At 34.6% G+C, this 17,403-nt stretch overlaps 1 protein-coding gene across 6 annotated transcripts in view; it reads right to left on the bottom strand.

Annotated features, from left to right (window-relative positions):
• Positions 1-17,403, bottom strand: part of ANKIB1 (ankyrin repeat and IBR domain containing 1) — a 155,984-nt gene that overhangs the window by 81,570 nt on the left and 57,011 nt on the right. For all 6 annotated transcript variants that reach the window (XM_021936054.2, XM_021936050.2, XM_021936053.2 and 3 more), the window contains 2 exons: positions 15,520-15,807; positions 2,693-2,990 (listed from right to left, as the gene is read on the bottom strand). In XM_021936054.2, coding sequence (XP_021791746.1) covers positions 2,693-2,990; positions 15,520-15,707 — 486 coding nt within the window. In that variant the 5' untranslated portion in view covers positions 15,708-15,807. The remainder of the gene's footprint in view (positions 1-2,692; positions 2,991-15,519; positions 15,808-17,403) is intronic.

Raw genomic sequence — 17,403 nt, 5'->3', positions numbered from 1 at the left:
TATAATCAACTATATATAAGAGATTAAAGATAAGCTTTATCTGAATAAAATATGCTGAAATGTTATAAAAACCAGAATAAATATAAGGTATTTATAGGGCTCCTTTTAGAATGTTTTATATTTAATATTAAGTCAAAGAGCTCTTCTAAATACAGAAAATGAAAACAGTCATCAAATGTTGTGGTATATGCGATGTGATATGCTGATAGGTCAAAAAATTAAAGCGCACACACACATTCACATGCTCACGCATATATAAGCAAATTGTCAGGCCTGCCAGATGGTACAGTATAAACCTGGCACTAATTTCTTTCACTGAGCAAAAAATAATGCTGGTAAAACCACCACTCTCAATTTTTTGAACAATTTAATAAGTATGTCATTGTCAACATACTTCAAAATCAACAACTACTAAAGCAATGCTTACAAAGTTGGAAGATATTAAAGCATTTAATATAATATATTTTATATATATATATATATATTTTTTTTTTTTTTAAAGATGGAGTCTCACTCTGTTGCCCAGGCTGGAGTGCAGTGGTGCCATCTGGACTCACTGCAACCTCTGCCTCCCATGTTCAGGCAATTCTCCTGCCTCAGCCTCCCAAGCAGCTGGGACTACAGGCGCCTGCCACTACGCCTAGCTAATTTTTGTATATTTAGTAGAGATGGGGTTTCACTGTATTGGCCAGGCTGGTCTTGAACTCCTGACCTTGTGATCTGCCAGACTTGGCCTCCCAAAGTGTTGGGATTACAGGCGTGAGCCACCACACCTGGCCTATTTAAAATATTTAAGAGCATTATTGCTACTATCCAGAAAAATCTACTTTCTACTCCAGTCCATTTGAGAAATATGATGCAGTACCATCAATAATGGTGAGTCATTATAGCAGGAATTCTTCCACAATAGGTAAACATAGGACAATGTACAGAGAAGCTTGTGTAAAAAGCCTTAGGAATTCTGCTATTAGTCCCCTACCCTCCAAATCCTAGGAGATTCCTCCACCACAGTGAATCAATGTTAGAAAACATCATGGCCAGGTTTGGTGGCATGTGGGTGCCTGTAGTTCTAGCTACTCCAAAAGATGAGGCAGGGAGATCGCTGAACCCCAGGAGTTTGAGACCAGCCTGGACAACATAGAGAGACCCTGTCTCTTAAAACAAACAAAAAAAAAGCATTGCTTGAAAAATAGTTTCAAGTTAATGACCATCACTAACTAATGGGTAAAGGTTATACAAACTCAATGAAATGACTAAGACTCGAAAAGATTAACAAGTATCACAAACATTAGCAATAAACAAAAGATAAGATCACAAGCATATTAGAAATGCAAGAACTGACCCTTCAGATATCCTGACGAAATAATATAAGTGATGGTAATCTTCTAATATAAGAAAATGAATATTCATATTTTTGGCATACTGATCTACTTAGAAGTCTAAAGTATACACGAACAACATTAAGGAAACAAGAAATTTTCAGGTATATTTTAATCTGATTATGATAATTGCTTTTCCAATAAAGGTATATACTTTTAGTAATAAAAATACTCTGTAATCCAGTCTAATACGCTTCTCACACATACTTACACACATCTATGCAAAAGAACTTCTATGAGATATGTAAGGATGGATATGAATGTTGGTAGCTGAGAAAAACCTATTCTGTTTTATGTATGGTAGTGACGATACTATATAATGATTTCTTAACTTAGTTAAGATCTCATATGCGTGATTTTATCTAATTTGTTGTTAAATATTTTGTATATATAATGTTATATATTTATACACGAAATACATATGGAAAAATTACAACATAATATAGTATGTATTCAGGAGCACTTTAACGCAAATTAAACAGAAAAATACATGTTTTAAAATTCCAAGTGATTTTAAAAAGACTCCAATAAATGTATTCGTTAATATTTATCCGTTGCTTAGTGAGCGCTTCAATTCTACATAAACTATAGGTCTCACTTGCCAAAAATTTGCTATACTCAACATGTATAAATTTTATAAATTGGTGACCAAAAAAAATCAGCAAAAAAGCAGAATATATTTCTACTATAACTATGACTCTCAATATGATAGTGCTTAATTGATGACCAATATCTTAAGAGATATTAACAAATTTTTAATTGCTCTTGACTCCACTTCATTACAAAGGTGATTGTTCACCTGTGGGGCTTTCTCCCTCACTAAAACAACGAAATAACTTTACTTAAAAGAGGCCCTTGGCCGGGCACAGTGACTCCCACCTGTAATCTCAGCACTTTGGGAGGCTGAGGTGGGCGGATTACAAGGTCAAGAGATTGAGACTATCCTGGCCAACATGATGAAACCCCGTCTCTAGTAAAAATACAAAAATTAGCTGGGCGTGGTGGTGTGTGCCTGTAGTCCCAGCTACTGGGGAGGCTGAGGCAGGAGAAGCTCTTGAACCGGGAGGCAGAGGTTGCAGTGAGCCAAGATCATTCCACTGCACTCCAGCCTGGCAAAACAGCAAGACTCCAACTCAAAAAAAAAAAAAAAAGGGGGCCCTTTATTTAAGAGTCTTTTAGAAGACAAAAGAGAAAAAAAAAAAACCAAATTACTAAGACAATCAAAAAAAAAAAAATACTGACAATTACATATTACCTGGATACAAATTTTACAATGCAGAATATTAAAAAAAAAAAGAAAAGAAAAGGTTTACCTCTACACAGGCTTTCATCCCTGAGGCAGCAGCATAGTGCAAGGGTGTGTTTTTTTTGTTATCAACAGCATCAATAGCTGCTCTCTCATATTCACCCTGGTCAAGTTTTGCTCCTTTCCATTTTAAGATCATCTGCAGACAATCTGCTCTTCTGAAATCATCTTCTGTGGGGCGTGCCAAGCGAGGATGAAGGGCTCCTTCAGATATCATAATTTGAGGTCCCATACACAACAAATGCATAGATGTTTCATTGTGCACATTCCGTTTATTTGGATTTCCATCTCTACCAAGAAAAGTCCTAAAATGGAAAGGAAGGGAAAAATAAAGGATGAAAATCACTTATTTTCTACCTTGAAATACATTGAAGATAACACATTCAAAAGATAAACTCTACTTCTAAGCTAATAATCCAATTTATACTGAAGGCCTGGTTTACAACAGCTTGAATGATTAATTCTTAGTTTTAAAAAACTCTATTCTAGAACAACAATACTAAGAAAAATAAACGTAAATATCTTTATACTACTTGCTAATTAAAGGGGAGGGAAAGGAAGGGAAAAGGAAGAAAAAAGGAAGATGAGAAATGTAAGGGGTAAGGAATGGACAGGAAAAGAAAACACTGATAATTTACAGATTAATGTCAATTATATAGATGCCTAAGGGTGTATTAAGCATTGCACACTAATTTTTAATTCTTCCTTTATTGCTCTGATCTATTTGTTGCATACATAGTTATTTAATAGTGACAACTACTATATCAGTGGCAACTAATTTAAGGACAGAAAGTAATATGTAAACCTGAGACTAAATCTAGAGAAAATTTTCTCCACCAAGGTCATCAGCTAACCTTTAAAATAATAAGGATTATATTTACAGTGTCTTAATCTGCTTGAGTTACTAAAAAAATACCATGAACTGAATGGCTTATAAACAAGAAACACTTATTTCTCACAGTACAGTTCTGCACACTGGTAAGTCCAATATTAATGTGCCAGGCGATTCAGTGTCTGGTAAGGGCTCGTTCCTCAGAGGCCTTCTCATTGTGTTCTCTCACATGGTGAGAGGGGCAACTACTCCCACCATGTCACTGTGCACTACTCCCATTCCTGAGGGCTCCAACCTCATGATCTAATTACCCTCCAATGCCCCATTCAGACCACAGCACACAGTATAATACCTTCTGAGGGGAGTTGTGGTTAGATCTAGAAGACTAAGATCTAATTCCACGGTGAGTGTTTATCTCAAAGACAGGTCTAGGTGAGTTGCCTTTACTACTGCCAAACCCGGATCTAAGAGTTGTGCCTAGCTCCTAAAATGAGTCACAGGATTAATAGTTGAGTTAGAAAAGGCAAGGGAAGGGATTCAACCCTGGAGCCTCCAAAAATAATGCAGCCTTGCCAACACCTAGAGTAGTCCAGTAGAACGATTACAGTCTTCTGAACCCCAGAACTGTAAGAATTGTATTGTTTTAAGCCACTAATTTGTGGCACTTTGAGACAGCAGCAATAGGAAATTAACTCAGCAAGGAACCCTGAAAATATCAATCTGGGATGTTATACAGTAAGCCTTGTATTAACAGACCTCTTCCTCTCTGGACACCAGAAGGTGGGGTGGGCTGGGGCAGGGTGGTGGTTGGGAGGAAGAATCTATCCCTGAGTAAAAGCAAATTTTCCTAGGGAAAAGATAAGACTAGTGTCTCTGAGTTTTACAACTTAGGGAATACTTCCATGGTCTAGAGGATCATCCACTCCTCACTCCCTTCAAATATAAATACATATCTCATAGGCAGTAAGTCTCTCTGGAGTCCTCAACGTCTATTCAGCCATAATTTAATTTCCAGAGCTAATTTTTTAGTCCAGGTTCCAAGTTTTAGTAAACTTTGCTCAGGTTTTCTCTACATGCTTATTTTCTCTACAGCTCCACGTAGCCTTTATGGTCTTCTGATGCCGGCAGTACACTCCAATACTTGCTCAATTTGGTTTCCCAGGAACTGATTCAGGCCACTTAAGCAAACCCAACACTACTTAGAAGCCTCTTTACACTAGGCTCCCCTCGTTCAGTCTGCTACTCTTTTCTTTGTCTTCATACAGCATCCTAATTCTATAACTCATTACATTTTATCATACTTTCTTACCTTTCTGTTCCCTTCTCCCAAATAGTTTATAGGCTTTTAAGGCAGGGCTTATAAATTCTGTTCTTTCTTGAATCCCCTACAGTGTCTCATACACAGCAAATTCATGCCATAATTTTGATAAATGAATTGGATGCATATTAAACTTTCATGATCCAGATCAGTGACATGGGATTGGGGATCTCTTGAGCCAGTAGTGCAGCACATTGGTTAAGAACGTGGTCCCCGACTGCTAGGTTCTAATCCTAGTTCTGTCATTTTCTAGCTGTGTCACCTTGGGCAAGTTACATAATAGCTCATAACAACTAATATATGATTTCACATCCTTTGACTGAGTAAAACTACTCCTGAGAGTTTACCTTAAGGGAAATAAATAAAAATTTATAGAAACAAAGAAAATCAATACAGTGTTACTTTGAACAGAAAAATTTGGAAATCACTTAAGCGTTTAATAATAGAAATGGGAAACATAAATCTGATATACAATAGAAAATTATGGTTATTTAAAGTCTATCCACGAGTGTTATAGCTAAGTGGAAATATAAGAATAGAATTCCCTCTCCCTTCTCAATCTTATGAATATATATGGATAAAAACTAGAAGGGAAGATGGAATAATTCTAACATTTGTTTAGGGGAGGCAAGAATATGGGTAATTTTTTTATACAGCCATAATGTTGCTTAATAGTTAAAATATATATTTTCCCTATGTCAACTGCTGATAATAAAATTCCCAATCATATTTCCTTGTATTTATGATTGAATTACAGTGTATAGCCAAAATTAAAACCATACTCTAAAACGTATTCAAGATTAATACCTCTTCTACGAGGCATGATTGACAAAAAAAGATTTCACTTTCTTAAAAATTTAATTAAGAAAGAAATTATTAAAGTTAATTCCGATTCTGTAAATACGCTGTACATAATCACATTTATCTAGCCTTTCTTACCCCATTTCCAATATATCAGTTATTCTCTTATTTAGCTCAGGAGAGTTCAGGTTCTTATCACAAAGAAATTTAAGGTAAATTGAGAGGATGTCAGTTGATATGGAAGGACCAATCTCACTCTCTCTAGTATTAAATGGCTCTAGATCCTCCCCATATAGAGAAGAGAATGAGACACTCTCTTGCCAATCTGCCAGGCTCATTAATCAAACCAAACACACAGAGTGTATTATTCTGAAGTAAAAGTATTAAAATAACTTCTTTATACATATTTACTCAAGAAAGAGTCTCAAATTATTAGACACAGTAGCATATCTGCATAAATATTTCATGCTAAAACTATTTAATAAATTGAATACTCTAATTTTATTGATTCCTCTCATCTGTTTAAATTCAAAGGAGACTCTTCTTAAATTTACATAAATGTATAAATAGAATAATGAGTACAAAATTGATATGTATGTTTTAGACCCCGTTCTGTACCTATGTTAGTAGTTAAGGATTTTTTTTTTTAACTACTAGCATATGAAGTTAATTCTGGAACAGGGATAGGAGATAATTAACAGGAAGGTGGGGTAGGGAAAACATTAACCTGGGGAAAAAAATCCATCCCTTTCATGTGACCCTAATAACCCATCCAGGAGCCACGTGTTTTTTCTAGATTCTTTCACTGTTAATTCTCAAGCAGCCAGTTTGTAGCTGTTACCTCTATTTCTTCTACATTCATTCTCCACTTCAATATGACCCTATTCTTATCACTACATGGAAGTTTCACTCTCTCATGTAACCAGCAATTTCCTAAGAGCTAAATTATTCATCATTGTCCTTAATTTTTGTTCTACACTTTAAATTGTCAACTGCTTCATTTACCTCTTGACCTTTCTATTACCTTGGCTTCCATAATCACACTTTTTCAATAATCCTCTTAATTTTTTTCAGTACAACTTCTCTTTTACCCATGATGATGGCTCTAATTCCTACCCCATTACTGGAAGTAAGTTTCAGTTCTTAACCCCCATGTTCTTCTCCACACACATTCTCTTCTTTCAGAGAGTCCATCCACTCTGAAAGCCATTTCTCTTTCAATGGTTTATGTGAATACACTTTGTAAATTGGGAAGTATGACCAGAACCCAAATGACAGGCAGTAGTGGCAGAATCACAGATTTCCCTCAAAGGGTTTCTACTATAGATTGAGTATCCCTAATCCAGAAATCTGAAACGCTTCAAAATCTGAAATGTTTTGAGTGCCAATGTGACTCTCAAAGAAAATGCTCATTTGAGCGTTTAGATTTCAAATTTTTGCATGTGGGATGCTCAACTAGGTAAGTGTAATGCAAATATTCAAAATCCAAAGAAATCTGAAATCTGAAACAATCTAGTCCCACTCATTTTGAATAAGAAATGCTCGATTTGTGTTACTTCTGTGATAATTCTTAATGCTCTATCATCCTATATGACTTCTCATCTGACCCCATACCATATTCTCACATCTTATAGGCCTCTTTCTCTTGCACTCATACTCAACTGAACTCTCTCTGAAGTAACTATTCTCCCAGAACCTCAATTTCTTGCAATAACTCTTTTTATTCCACCAGTCATATATACTTAAACCTTCAGTTCCTCTGAAATATCCTCTTTCATGCAACATTGACTGAGCACTCATTACTTGCTAGGTACTATTCTAGAAGTTAGGGATATTGTAAAGAAAACAGATAAAGTCTCTGCTCTTATGGGGTTTGCATGCAAGATAAGGGGAGTTGGGGAGAGGAGACCTGTATTTCAACTTACTGAAAATAACTTAGCTCCTAAAATATAAAACAGTCAAAAAGTAGAAATCAGTAACTGGAAACTCTATGTTAACTAATCCTCAAAGTTACAGACTTTGATATTAACATGTGCTCTAATAAAGACAGGCTCTAATAAATATTTTCTATTTTATTTATACCAAAAGACAAGCCCCTTTTATTTCCAAATAAGCAAAAGAGGCTGTTTTGTAGAAGATACAACTAATGAATTATATATCCAAGTTAGAATACACTAACTCCAAGTCCATGGCTTTTTTATATGTTAAGCAGTAGCTACGAGTATGGATTTAGTTTCCCGCAAAAGAGGCAGTGCAATTGTGATGTAATATAATATAAACACACAGCATGTGGGTTCAGAGAGAGAGATGCAAAGGGGCATCTATTACCATATTATTCTACCTAAGAAAGGAAGAAAGTGATGCCTGCTATTGCAGATACCATATAGCTAAAGGAAATAGGAATAAAATCAAGGTCTTATTCCAAATGGGTGCTTTGCTTTATAGCTAAAAGGTCCGTGACTAGGAATATCTACCTTTGCTTACATATATATGTCATATATTAGGAATCTAGGCTGGATGCAGTGGCTCATGCCTGTAATCCCAACACTTTGGGAGGCTGAGGTGAGTGGATCACTTGAGGTCAGGAGTTCCAGACCAGCCTGGCCAACATAGTGAAACTCCATCTCTATTAAAAATACAAAAATTAGCCAGGCGTGGTGGCAGGCGCCTGTAATCCCAGCTACTCGGGAGGCTGGGGCAGGAGAACTGCTTGAACCCAGGAGGCAGAAGTTGCAGTGAGTCAAGATCATGCCACTGCACTCCAGCCTGGGTGACAGAGGGAGACTCTGTCTCAAAACAAAACAAAAAAGGAATCTAGCCAAGCTCAGCTAGAGTCTACACTGAAGTCTCAGAAAGGCATCCCAGATTATATGAGGCAGCATGAGAAAGTAATAGTCATCAACTTGTGAGATAGTAAAGTAGGATTAAATATAGCACAACATTTTAACCTACCTAAAACAAAAATAATTAAATAAAAGTTATTTTACTTAATGCTGATAAGTAAATGCTATTTATCCTTATTTGACATGATGTAAAAGTATAAAAGAGTTAATTTCTTATAACAAAATCAATTAATTATTTAAAATAATAATCTGGCAAAATGAAAAGGCAACCTGTAGAACTGGAGAATATATTTGCAAACCATACACCTGAAAAATGAATAAAAACTGTAAAGAACTCATAAAATGCAATAACACAAAACAAATAACTCAATTAAAAAATGGGCAAGGGACCTAAATAATTTTCCAAACAAGATATACAAATGACCAACAGTCATATAAAAAATGTTCAACATCACTAATAATCACGGAAATGCAAATCAAAATCACAGTGAAATATCATCTCATACCTGTTCGCATGGCAATTATCAAAAAGGCAAAAGGTAAGTGATGGCAAAATGTGCAAAGAAGGGAAACCTGGTACACTGCTCATGAAAATGTAAATTGGTACAACCATATGGAAAACAGTATGGAAGTTGAGCAAAACATTAAAAACAGAACTACCATATGATCCAGGAATCTTACTTCTGGGTATATATTCAAGGAAATAAAATCACAAACTTGGAAGAGGTATCAGTACTCCCATGTTCACTACAGCATTATTTATAATAGATAAGATACAGAAACAACCTAAATATCCATAAATGGGTGAATGGATAAAGAGTATGTGGCATATACACAATGATATATTATTCAGTCTTAAAAAAGAAGGAAATCCTGCCATTTTCGACATAGATGAACCTGGAGGACATTTTGCTAAGTGAAATGCACTATACACAGAAACACAAATGAGTGCAAGATCTCACTTCTATGCAGAATTTTAAAAAGTTGAACTCAAGAACAGAGGCTAGAATGGTGGTTAACCAGGGTCAGGGGTAAAGAAAATGGGGAGATGTTTGTCAAAGCGTACACATTTTCAGTTAGAAGATGAATTAAGTTCTGAAGACCTAATAAACAGCATGGTAACTATAGTTAATAATTATATATTATATACTTGAAATTTGCTACAAAAGTATAATTTAAGTATTTTCACTACACAGAAAAACTATTTGAGGAGATAAATATGTTAAGTAGCTTGACTGTGGTAATCAGTTCACAATGTATACATATATATTCAAAACATCATATTGTATACCTTAAATGTATCAATTATACCTAAATAAACCTGGAAAAAAATTGATTTGTGATTCTCTCTGTACTATCTACATAAATTTCCAAAGACAAAGAATATATGATTAAAGAATTAGGGTTGTTTATTCTTGGGAAATGAGAACAATAAGGTAATTTCTGTTTCTAGCTTAATATGTTAAAAGCTTTAATTAAAAAATTATGAGCCATTGTTCTTCAAACCAGAAAACAAAAAGAAAATATCCGAAAACTTTTGGTAGAAGTTGTAAAAACATAGGTATAAAGTTAAGTATCATAAAAGTAACCCAAACTGGTAAGTAAAAGAGAATATACAATCGTATTTCCTGTAGGTCTTTAAATACTCATTCAATAAAATGATAACCTTATGACAGGGATAGACAGATATATTTCTGCTTGGAGGAACCAGATCAGCAGTTCTTAAAATATTTTAGGTTACAAGACCCTTATACAATTTTAAAAATTACTGGCCAGGCATGGTGGCTCATGCCTGTAGTCCCAGCACTTTGGGAGGCCGAGGAAGGGCGGACTACTCGAGCTCAGGAGTTCAAGATCTACCTGCCAACATGGCAAAATTCCATCTCTACTAAAAAAAAAAAAAAAAAAAAAAAAAAAATTGGCCAGACATAGTGGCACACGCCTGTAGTCCCAGCTACTTGGGAGGCTGAGGCAGGAAAATTGCTTGAGCCTGAGGTCGGGGCTGCCGTGAGCTGTGATTGTGTCACTGCACTCCAGCCTGGGCAACAGAGCAAGACCCTGTCTCAGAAAAAAAAAAAAAAAATTACTGTAGGTTCCTAAGAGTTTTTGTTTGTATGAGTTATACATTAATTTTAAAAATAAACCCATTATACATTAACACAACATTTTAAAATAAAAATAACTATATTTTTAAAAATTAAGTGAAAAGAGTGGCATTGTTTTTACATATTTACAAATCTCTTTTAATGTCTAGTCTAATGGAAGACAGCTGGATTTTCACAGGATTCCATCTGTTGTAATGTATTGTTTTGGTTTAACTATATAAAGAAAATCCAGCCTTTATATAGTTAGGAAAGGGAGAAATGTTTTTAAATATCTGTCTCAGATAATAGTGAATATTCATATTTGATACTATATCAAAAATTCAACATCAGTAATTTCTCAAAGATTAGTTGCAATGTAGTATCTGAAACGATATCAATGTCTTTTTTGTACTGTTACATTAAAGTCCATTGGTCTATCTTACATTTTGAATGTATTTTTCAACCATACATAATTTTAAAAAATCATACACTGATCTTCTCAAAAATATTGATTCACTGGGTTATGCAGATCTTCCAGATGTCACATTTCATTAAATAATATAAAAAGCTATAATCGTCAATTTTATCAGAAAAGTCTGTGTTGAGAAGTTGTTGAGCTGAAGGTAGTGAATACAAGTTTTCCTGGATTTTAATAATCACTTGAAAGCTCAAATTTTATCATTAGCAACAAATAATGGGCAGTAGTTGTCCCTGAATTGACAGACTCAATTCATTTTCAAGAAAATGTTAGCTAAGTACCCAAGTCTGAACAACCATTGTTTTCTTGTTGTTGCTAGTTGTAAAATGGTGTTCCATTAAAAAAGTACGCAGTTAACTCACAATTCAAACAACAGCACAGGTGCGTTTCCTCAGAGTCATTGTCATATTTTGGTATGTAGCAGAAATGTTTTATGTATACTTTGAAGTTGTCACAGAATATTAAAAAGATGTGTTACTTAAGGATGGATATTAATTAAAATTAATTTGACTGTTTTAATTGAAGATTTTTTTAGGGGAAACTGCCTTTTTTTTTTTTTTAAACTGCAAGTGCCTAACAGTGATGAATACAATGATTACTAATACAGTTTGGTGCAACTACCTTCATTCACCTTAAAGGTGCCAGCATTTTTATCCTCTATTCTTTGCACTACCACTACAAATGCCAACACACTTAAAAAGGCAAATAGTATCTTGGTATAATTATAAAAATAGTTTTGACTTCATGTACTCTTTGAAAGAATCTCAGGATCCAGGAGTCCTCAGAACATATTTTAAGAATCATTGTACTAAATGACTTTCTTATATAATGTTTTCCACTTACATAAAGTATATTTGTAAACTCTACTATAAAGGGTTAAAAAGTATTTTACTATTTGGTTTATGTTAAAATACACACATTACCTTAGTAATAATAATATTTAAATACATTTTATATTGGTATTATAAATGTTTTAATCAATCATATATAATATTTGATATTAAATATCACTGAAGTATCCAATATTAGGAATTTTGTAATATATCAAGTTTTATAATTTCACTTAAAATGTTCAACTTAGGCCGGGCGCGGTGGCTCAAGCCTGTAATCCCAGCACTTTGGGAGGCCGAGACGGGCGGATCACGAGGTCAGGAGATCGAGACCATCCTGGCTAACACGGTGAAACCCCGTCTCTACTGAAAAATACAAAAAAATAGCCGGGCGAGGTGGCGGGCGCCTGTAGTCCCAGCTACTCGGGAGGCTGAGGCAGGAGAATGGCGTGATCCCGGGAGGCGGAGCTTGCAGTGAGCTGAGATCCGGCCACTGCACTCCAGTCTGGGCGACAGAGCGAGACTCCGTCTCAAAAAAAAAAAAAAAAAGTTCAACTTAAATAAAACAATACAAAAAGGTCATGTTAAAAAGCCTTAATAGATTAGTAATCCACAATCTATTGAGAACAAACTAGGTACCTAGCACTGTATTTATAACATTTACATTCTAGCAGAGATGAGTTTAGTAATAATAATAATAATATGATTTTAAATATAAATTGTAGGAATATCAGAGAACAGAAATACTGTAGGTCAGAGTAGTTGGGGATGAATTCACAAATATGGCAGAAACTGAGTGAGGACTTAAAGGACAGGTAATTAGAGAAGAGAGAAGCCATTTGAGAATCCAGAAACAACTGGAATGAAGCTAAGTGGGTAGCATTCTTAAAAAGGGGAAAAGCAAGGGGGAAGTCAATCAACCAGTTTGAATGGCAGGATCGTGTTAGAAAGTAACAAGAGAACAGGCTTACTGAGTAGAATGAAGGCAGAAGTAAAGAGAGTTTTGAAAGCCAAATAGAATATAATGTAGAAAACAAGGTATTATAACTTTCTCAAGACAAAAAGAACACTGAAAGCATACACTTTAGTAAAATTAATCTGGACATTAGACTATAAGAGGAAAAGACTTGTAAAAAATACCATTTAGAGGCCAGATACTTTTAAGTATTAGGAGCAGGGCATGATTAAGAGTGAACTAAGTTTAGGGTAAAAGGAATGGAAAGAAGTAAATCCAAGAGTGAGACTTAGTGAACTTAGTAGCATGGTAGTAAAGGAGAAGAGTAAATCAAGGATGGTTTAAACATAGTAAGGATTATAGCGGTGAGAAGTAATAAACATTAGCAAGTGTATATTGTATGTTAGGCAGCATAATAGACATATAACACAGTAACTGCTTAATTGTCCTGCAAGTTCTGTGAGGTAAGTATCCATTATACGGGTAAGAAAACTGCAGTCCAGAGTGACTAAGTAATTTGCTTTGCTAATGAGTGACGGGCAGCCCTGACACATAGCTGATATGACTATAGAAATAAGAGGCTGTCAGTACAGTGGTTAAGAGCCCAAAGCTTACAGTCGTCTACCTGGGCAACAAGCTTTGCCAGTTACAAGTTGTGAGACCTTACTGTGCTTCAGTTTTCTCACCTACAAAGTACAGACAATAAACTATCTCATAAAATTGTAATGAGGATTCAGATAATGCATGTACAACACTGTTAATAGCTCCATTAAACAGTAAGCCCTCAATAAACATTTGCCATTATTACATCAGCATAATATGCTGGTGTCATTAACAGGGGAAGGCCCAGTTTTGGGAGGGAAAATATAAAATTTTAAACAAGCTAAGCTGGAGGTGGCTTCTAAGTATCTATTTTTAGAGAAATAAAAATGAAAGATAAAAGCAAAAAAACGAGAAAAGAAATACCTATAAAAATCAAGATAAACCTAATAAAGTCATAGGCCTGGATGATCTAAATTATTTATGAAATTTTTCTCATTCATAAATCCTAATAAAAATATTTCTTTGTGTAATGATTTTATAGAACTTCTATTTACTCTGTGTAAAATACTATGCTAGATGCTAGAAGTACAAAGAAGATACCTTAAAAGAAGTTGTTAATATAGGTAGGCAGAGAGAAGCTATACAAAATTGTAAAACATAATAGGTAATATACAGCAAATATGTGAGGCAGACAAACAAATGATAAAGAGCCATAAAAGTTTTTTAAAAAAGACAGAGGTTCCTATGGGTTATGACAACCTAAGTAGATAGATGAGGCACACACAAGATCTTGAAGAGCAAAATTTAGATAAAAAAGACCCTTTGGGAGGCCAAGTGAGAGGACGGCTTGAGGCTAGGAGTACAAGACTAGACTGGGCAACACAGCAAGATCCCAGATCTACAAAAAATACACAAAATATTAGCTGGCTATGGTGGCCCATGCCTGTAGTCCTAGCTACTTGGGAAGCTGAGGTAGGAGGATAGCTTGAGTCTAAAAGTTTGAGGTTACAGCAAATTATGATCACACCACTACACTCCAGCCTGAGTGATATATAGAGCAAGACCCTGTTTCTATTAAAAAAAAAAAAAAAAGGTAAGAAAGGAAAAAGTGAGAGGAGTGAGAAAGAGGGGGATACTCCTGGCCAAGAGAGCAGTATGAACATGGCAGACGGAAACCTCATGGCATGTTTTGGAGATAGCAAAAAAAGCAGCTTAATTGGAACAAGAATTTGTACATGGAAGAAATACGAAAAAGGCTGAATATTAAGTTTTTTTAAAATCAAGTTCAAAAAAGCTTTGAATACTAGTTCTAGAATTATATTTCACTCCATAAGAAAATAAGCATTTTTTTCCGTTCCCTTCTAGCATCAGACTTCTATACCTGCATAATCTACTTCTAAAAAAATTAACCTTGCTTTGTAATTACTGTTCTATTCTTTGTTCCTTTTATTTTATAAGCTAGTAAATATCAAATGTAATTCCCATGTGATCAGGTAAGAATCTTCATATAAATAGATTTGCTATGTCACTAAAGCTTTCTTGTTGAATAGATATTTTTTAAAGTTTCTTAGTATTTTCAGTTTTAAGAAAATGTTTGGATTTTAGAAACGTCTTTTCAAATAACTGAATCCCATTAAAAGAAAGGAAATTCAAACTGATCATGACTAGAAAAGGCAAATGCACCCATTTTTTTAACTAAAAATAGCTAATCAGAGTTTAGAACTTTGCCTTTGGCACCATTCCCTGCATTTCTTTGACAGCTGACAAGTACTGTTCTAGAATTGAAATGTTATAAATTAAATACATTATTACCAAGAATTCATACTATGAAACATTGAGGATCAAAATATATTTATAGTAACAAGAACACATGAACCTACCTCACTATTAAAAGCTTTGGACTAACTCAGATATAATAAAGAAAATTTTACTAAATCATAATAAAGAAAATCATATCAAATATTTAGGTATATTTGGTTTTAGAAAGTTTAATTCACTACAAGACCATATTACATGCACGTGTTTGTATATATATCGTGTCTGTGTATGTCTGTATTTTCAAAAATCATAGTTCTTTTTTCTTTCACCACTTTGTTACCAATTAGTTTACGGTAATACCCTAATACGAATTAGTTTATAGTAATACTTACCCTAAAATTTTATTCATTCCATGTCTAGCAGCATAATGTAATGGAGTATTGTGCTGGTAGGGCTCCCCATAAGATGTATTTGGATCAAGAGATTCTTTTAGCTGAGGATTGTTTTCATATATTTGGCAGGCCAGGTTTTCATCACCATTGATGAGTGCTTTACGGAATTTGGTGGTTGTATTTCCCATGTTTTGTTTTGTTTTGTTTTGTTTTTTCTGATAGGCAGTGGCACTTCTTTCCTTCTATCTTCAGCCACTTCTGGAACACTTCTGCAACATCTTTCACATTCTAATGAAGGAAAAGTTATTCAAATTAGATGTAAAACAATAATCACAAAAGAATAACACAATTAGGAACACTAAAAAAAATCTGGGAATCATCAATAAGGGAACCAACTATATTACATTTTACCAAATTTATCTTAACAGCCAAAAAAATCTCAAAGTTTTAACACTGTCCAAATTAACTTCTTGTTAAACTGTAACACTTTCCCACACAGAGACTGTTAAGGTTTCACAGGCTGTCCTTTGGATTACAAAAATTATCTACATATGTAACTTTTCAATTTTCCTCTTCACATGGGCAGAAAATGAGCTTGACTGAATTTTATGGTTGAAAACACTTTAATTTCTGTATAAATTATGTATAAATCTTACTCAGCCAATTTGTGGGATAGTGAAAAATGTAGGAAATTTTGCCCAAACAAGAACTGCAGAAGAGGCGTTAAAATGCAGTAAAGGAAAAGTGAAAGTGCTCAGTACTTTATGAGGACATCACAGAAAAGACTTAAAATGCAAACATACAGGAATACACAATTCAATGATACTCAGATCATCACAAAAAAGTACTAAAACTGATTATACACAGAACAATACTGTGATTATTCTACCATTTAAGACTATTAAATTTATTTCTTTCTGCTATACAGAATTCAAAACAAGTATGAAAACATCAAATGTTTATGCATACTATTTTTGGAAAAAGGTTATGATAATCATCACATGGGCAATGTGATTGCTAATTTATTTACTACTGAAGCAATGTGAAGTGGGTGGGGGAAGGCCATAGAAACAAACACTGGACATGAAGTTCAAAATACCATATTTGCCTACAACTAGTTGTGTAATTTTAAGCAAGTTATTCATCCCCTAAAAGCCTCAGATTCCCATCTGTACAGCATGGAAAATGACCATTTCTTAGGTATGGCTATGAGGATTATAAGAGTTACTTAAAGTACCTAGTACAGTCCTTAGTTAATGAGTCCAATAAATGCTAGTTTCATTCTATTCCAATAAACGTTGTTTCTGGATCTATTCTTGAGCTATGATGAAAACGAGTGACAAAGAAAACAGCATATGCAAAGGCAGGTATGAAAAAAAAGGCCTACAGAAGGAACAGTTAAGTATGAACAGAGTTCTGCATCTCTAGCATTAGACTAACAAGAGATAAAACAAAAAATAGGTTGGGACCAGATAAGGAACTTACACTTTAACCTGAAAAGAACAGATAATTAAAGGCTTTCATGCAGGGCAATGACACAATTATTTCATGCTTTAGAAAATTATTGTGACAATGTAGAAGAAAGAATAGAGGGAGGAAAACTTAGAGGCAGAGAATACAACAGTCTTTCATGTTACTCTATTAATTCAGTGGGACGCTGGACACTAAAACATAGCTTTAAAAAACAGGTGAAGGGTGTGGTGGCACATGCCTATAATCCCAGTTACTCAAGAGGATGAGGCAGGAGGATCACCTGAACCCAGGAGTTCGAAACCAGTTTGGGGAACATAGCAGATCTCATCTCAAAACAAACAACAACAATAACAACAACAAACACAGGTGAAAATAACATGCACAGCGTTCAACATAGGCTTTGTATAGGGT

This window comes from Papio anubis, chromosome 4 (assembly GCF_008728515.1).
Source record: "Papio anubis isolate 15944 chromosome 4, Panubis1.0, whole genome shotgun sequence".
Classification (NCBI taxonomy): domain Eukaryota; kingdom Metazoa; phylum Chordata; class Mammalia; order Primates; family Cercopithecidae; genus Papio; species Papio anubis.
This window is presented reverse-complemented; position numbering and strand designations above follow the sequence as displayed.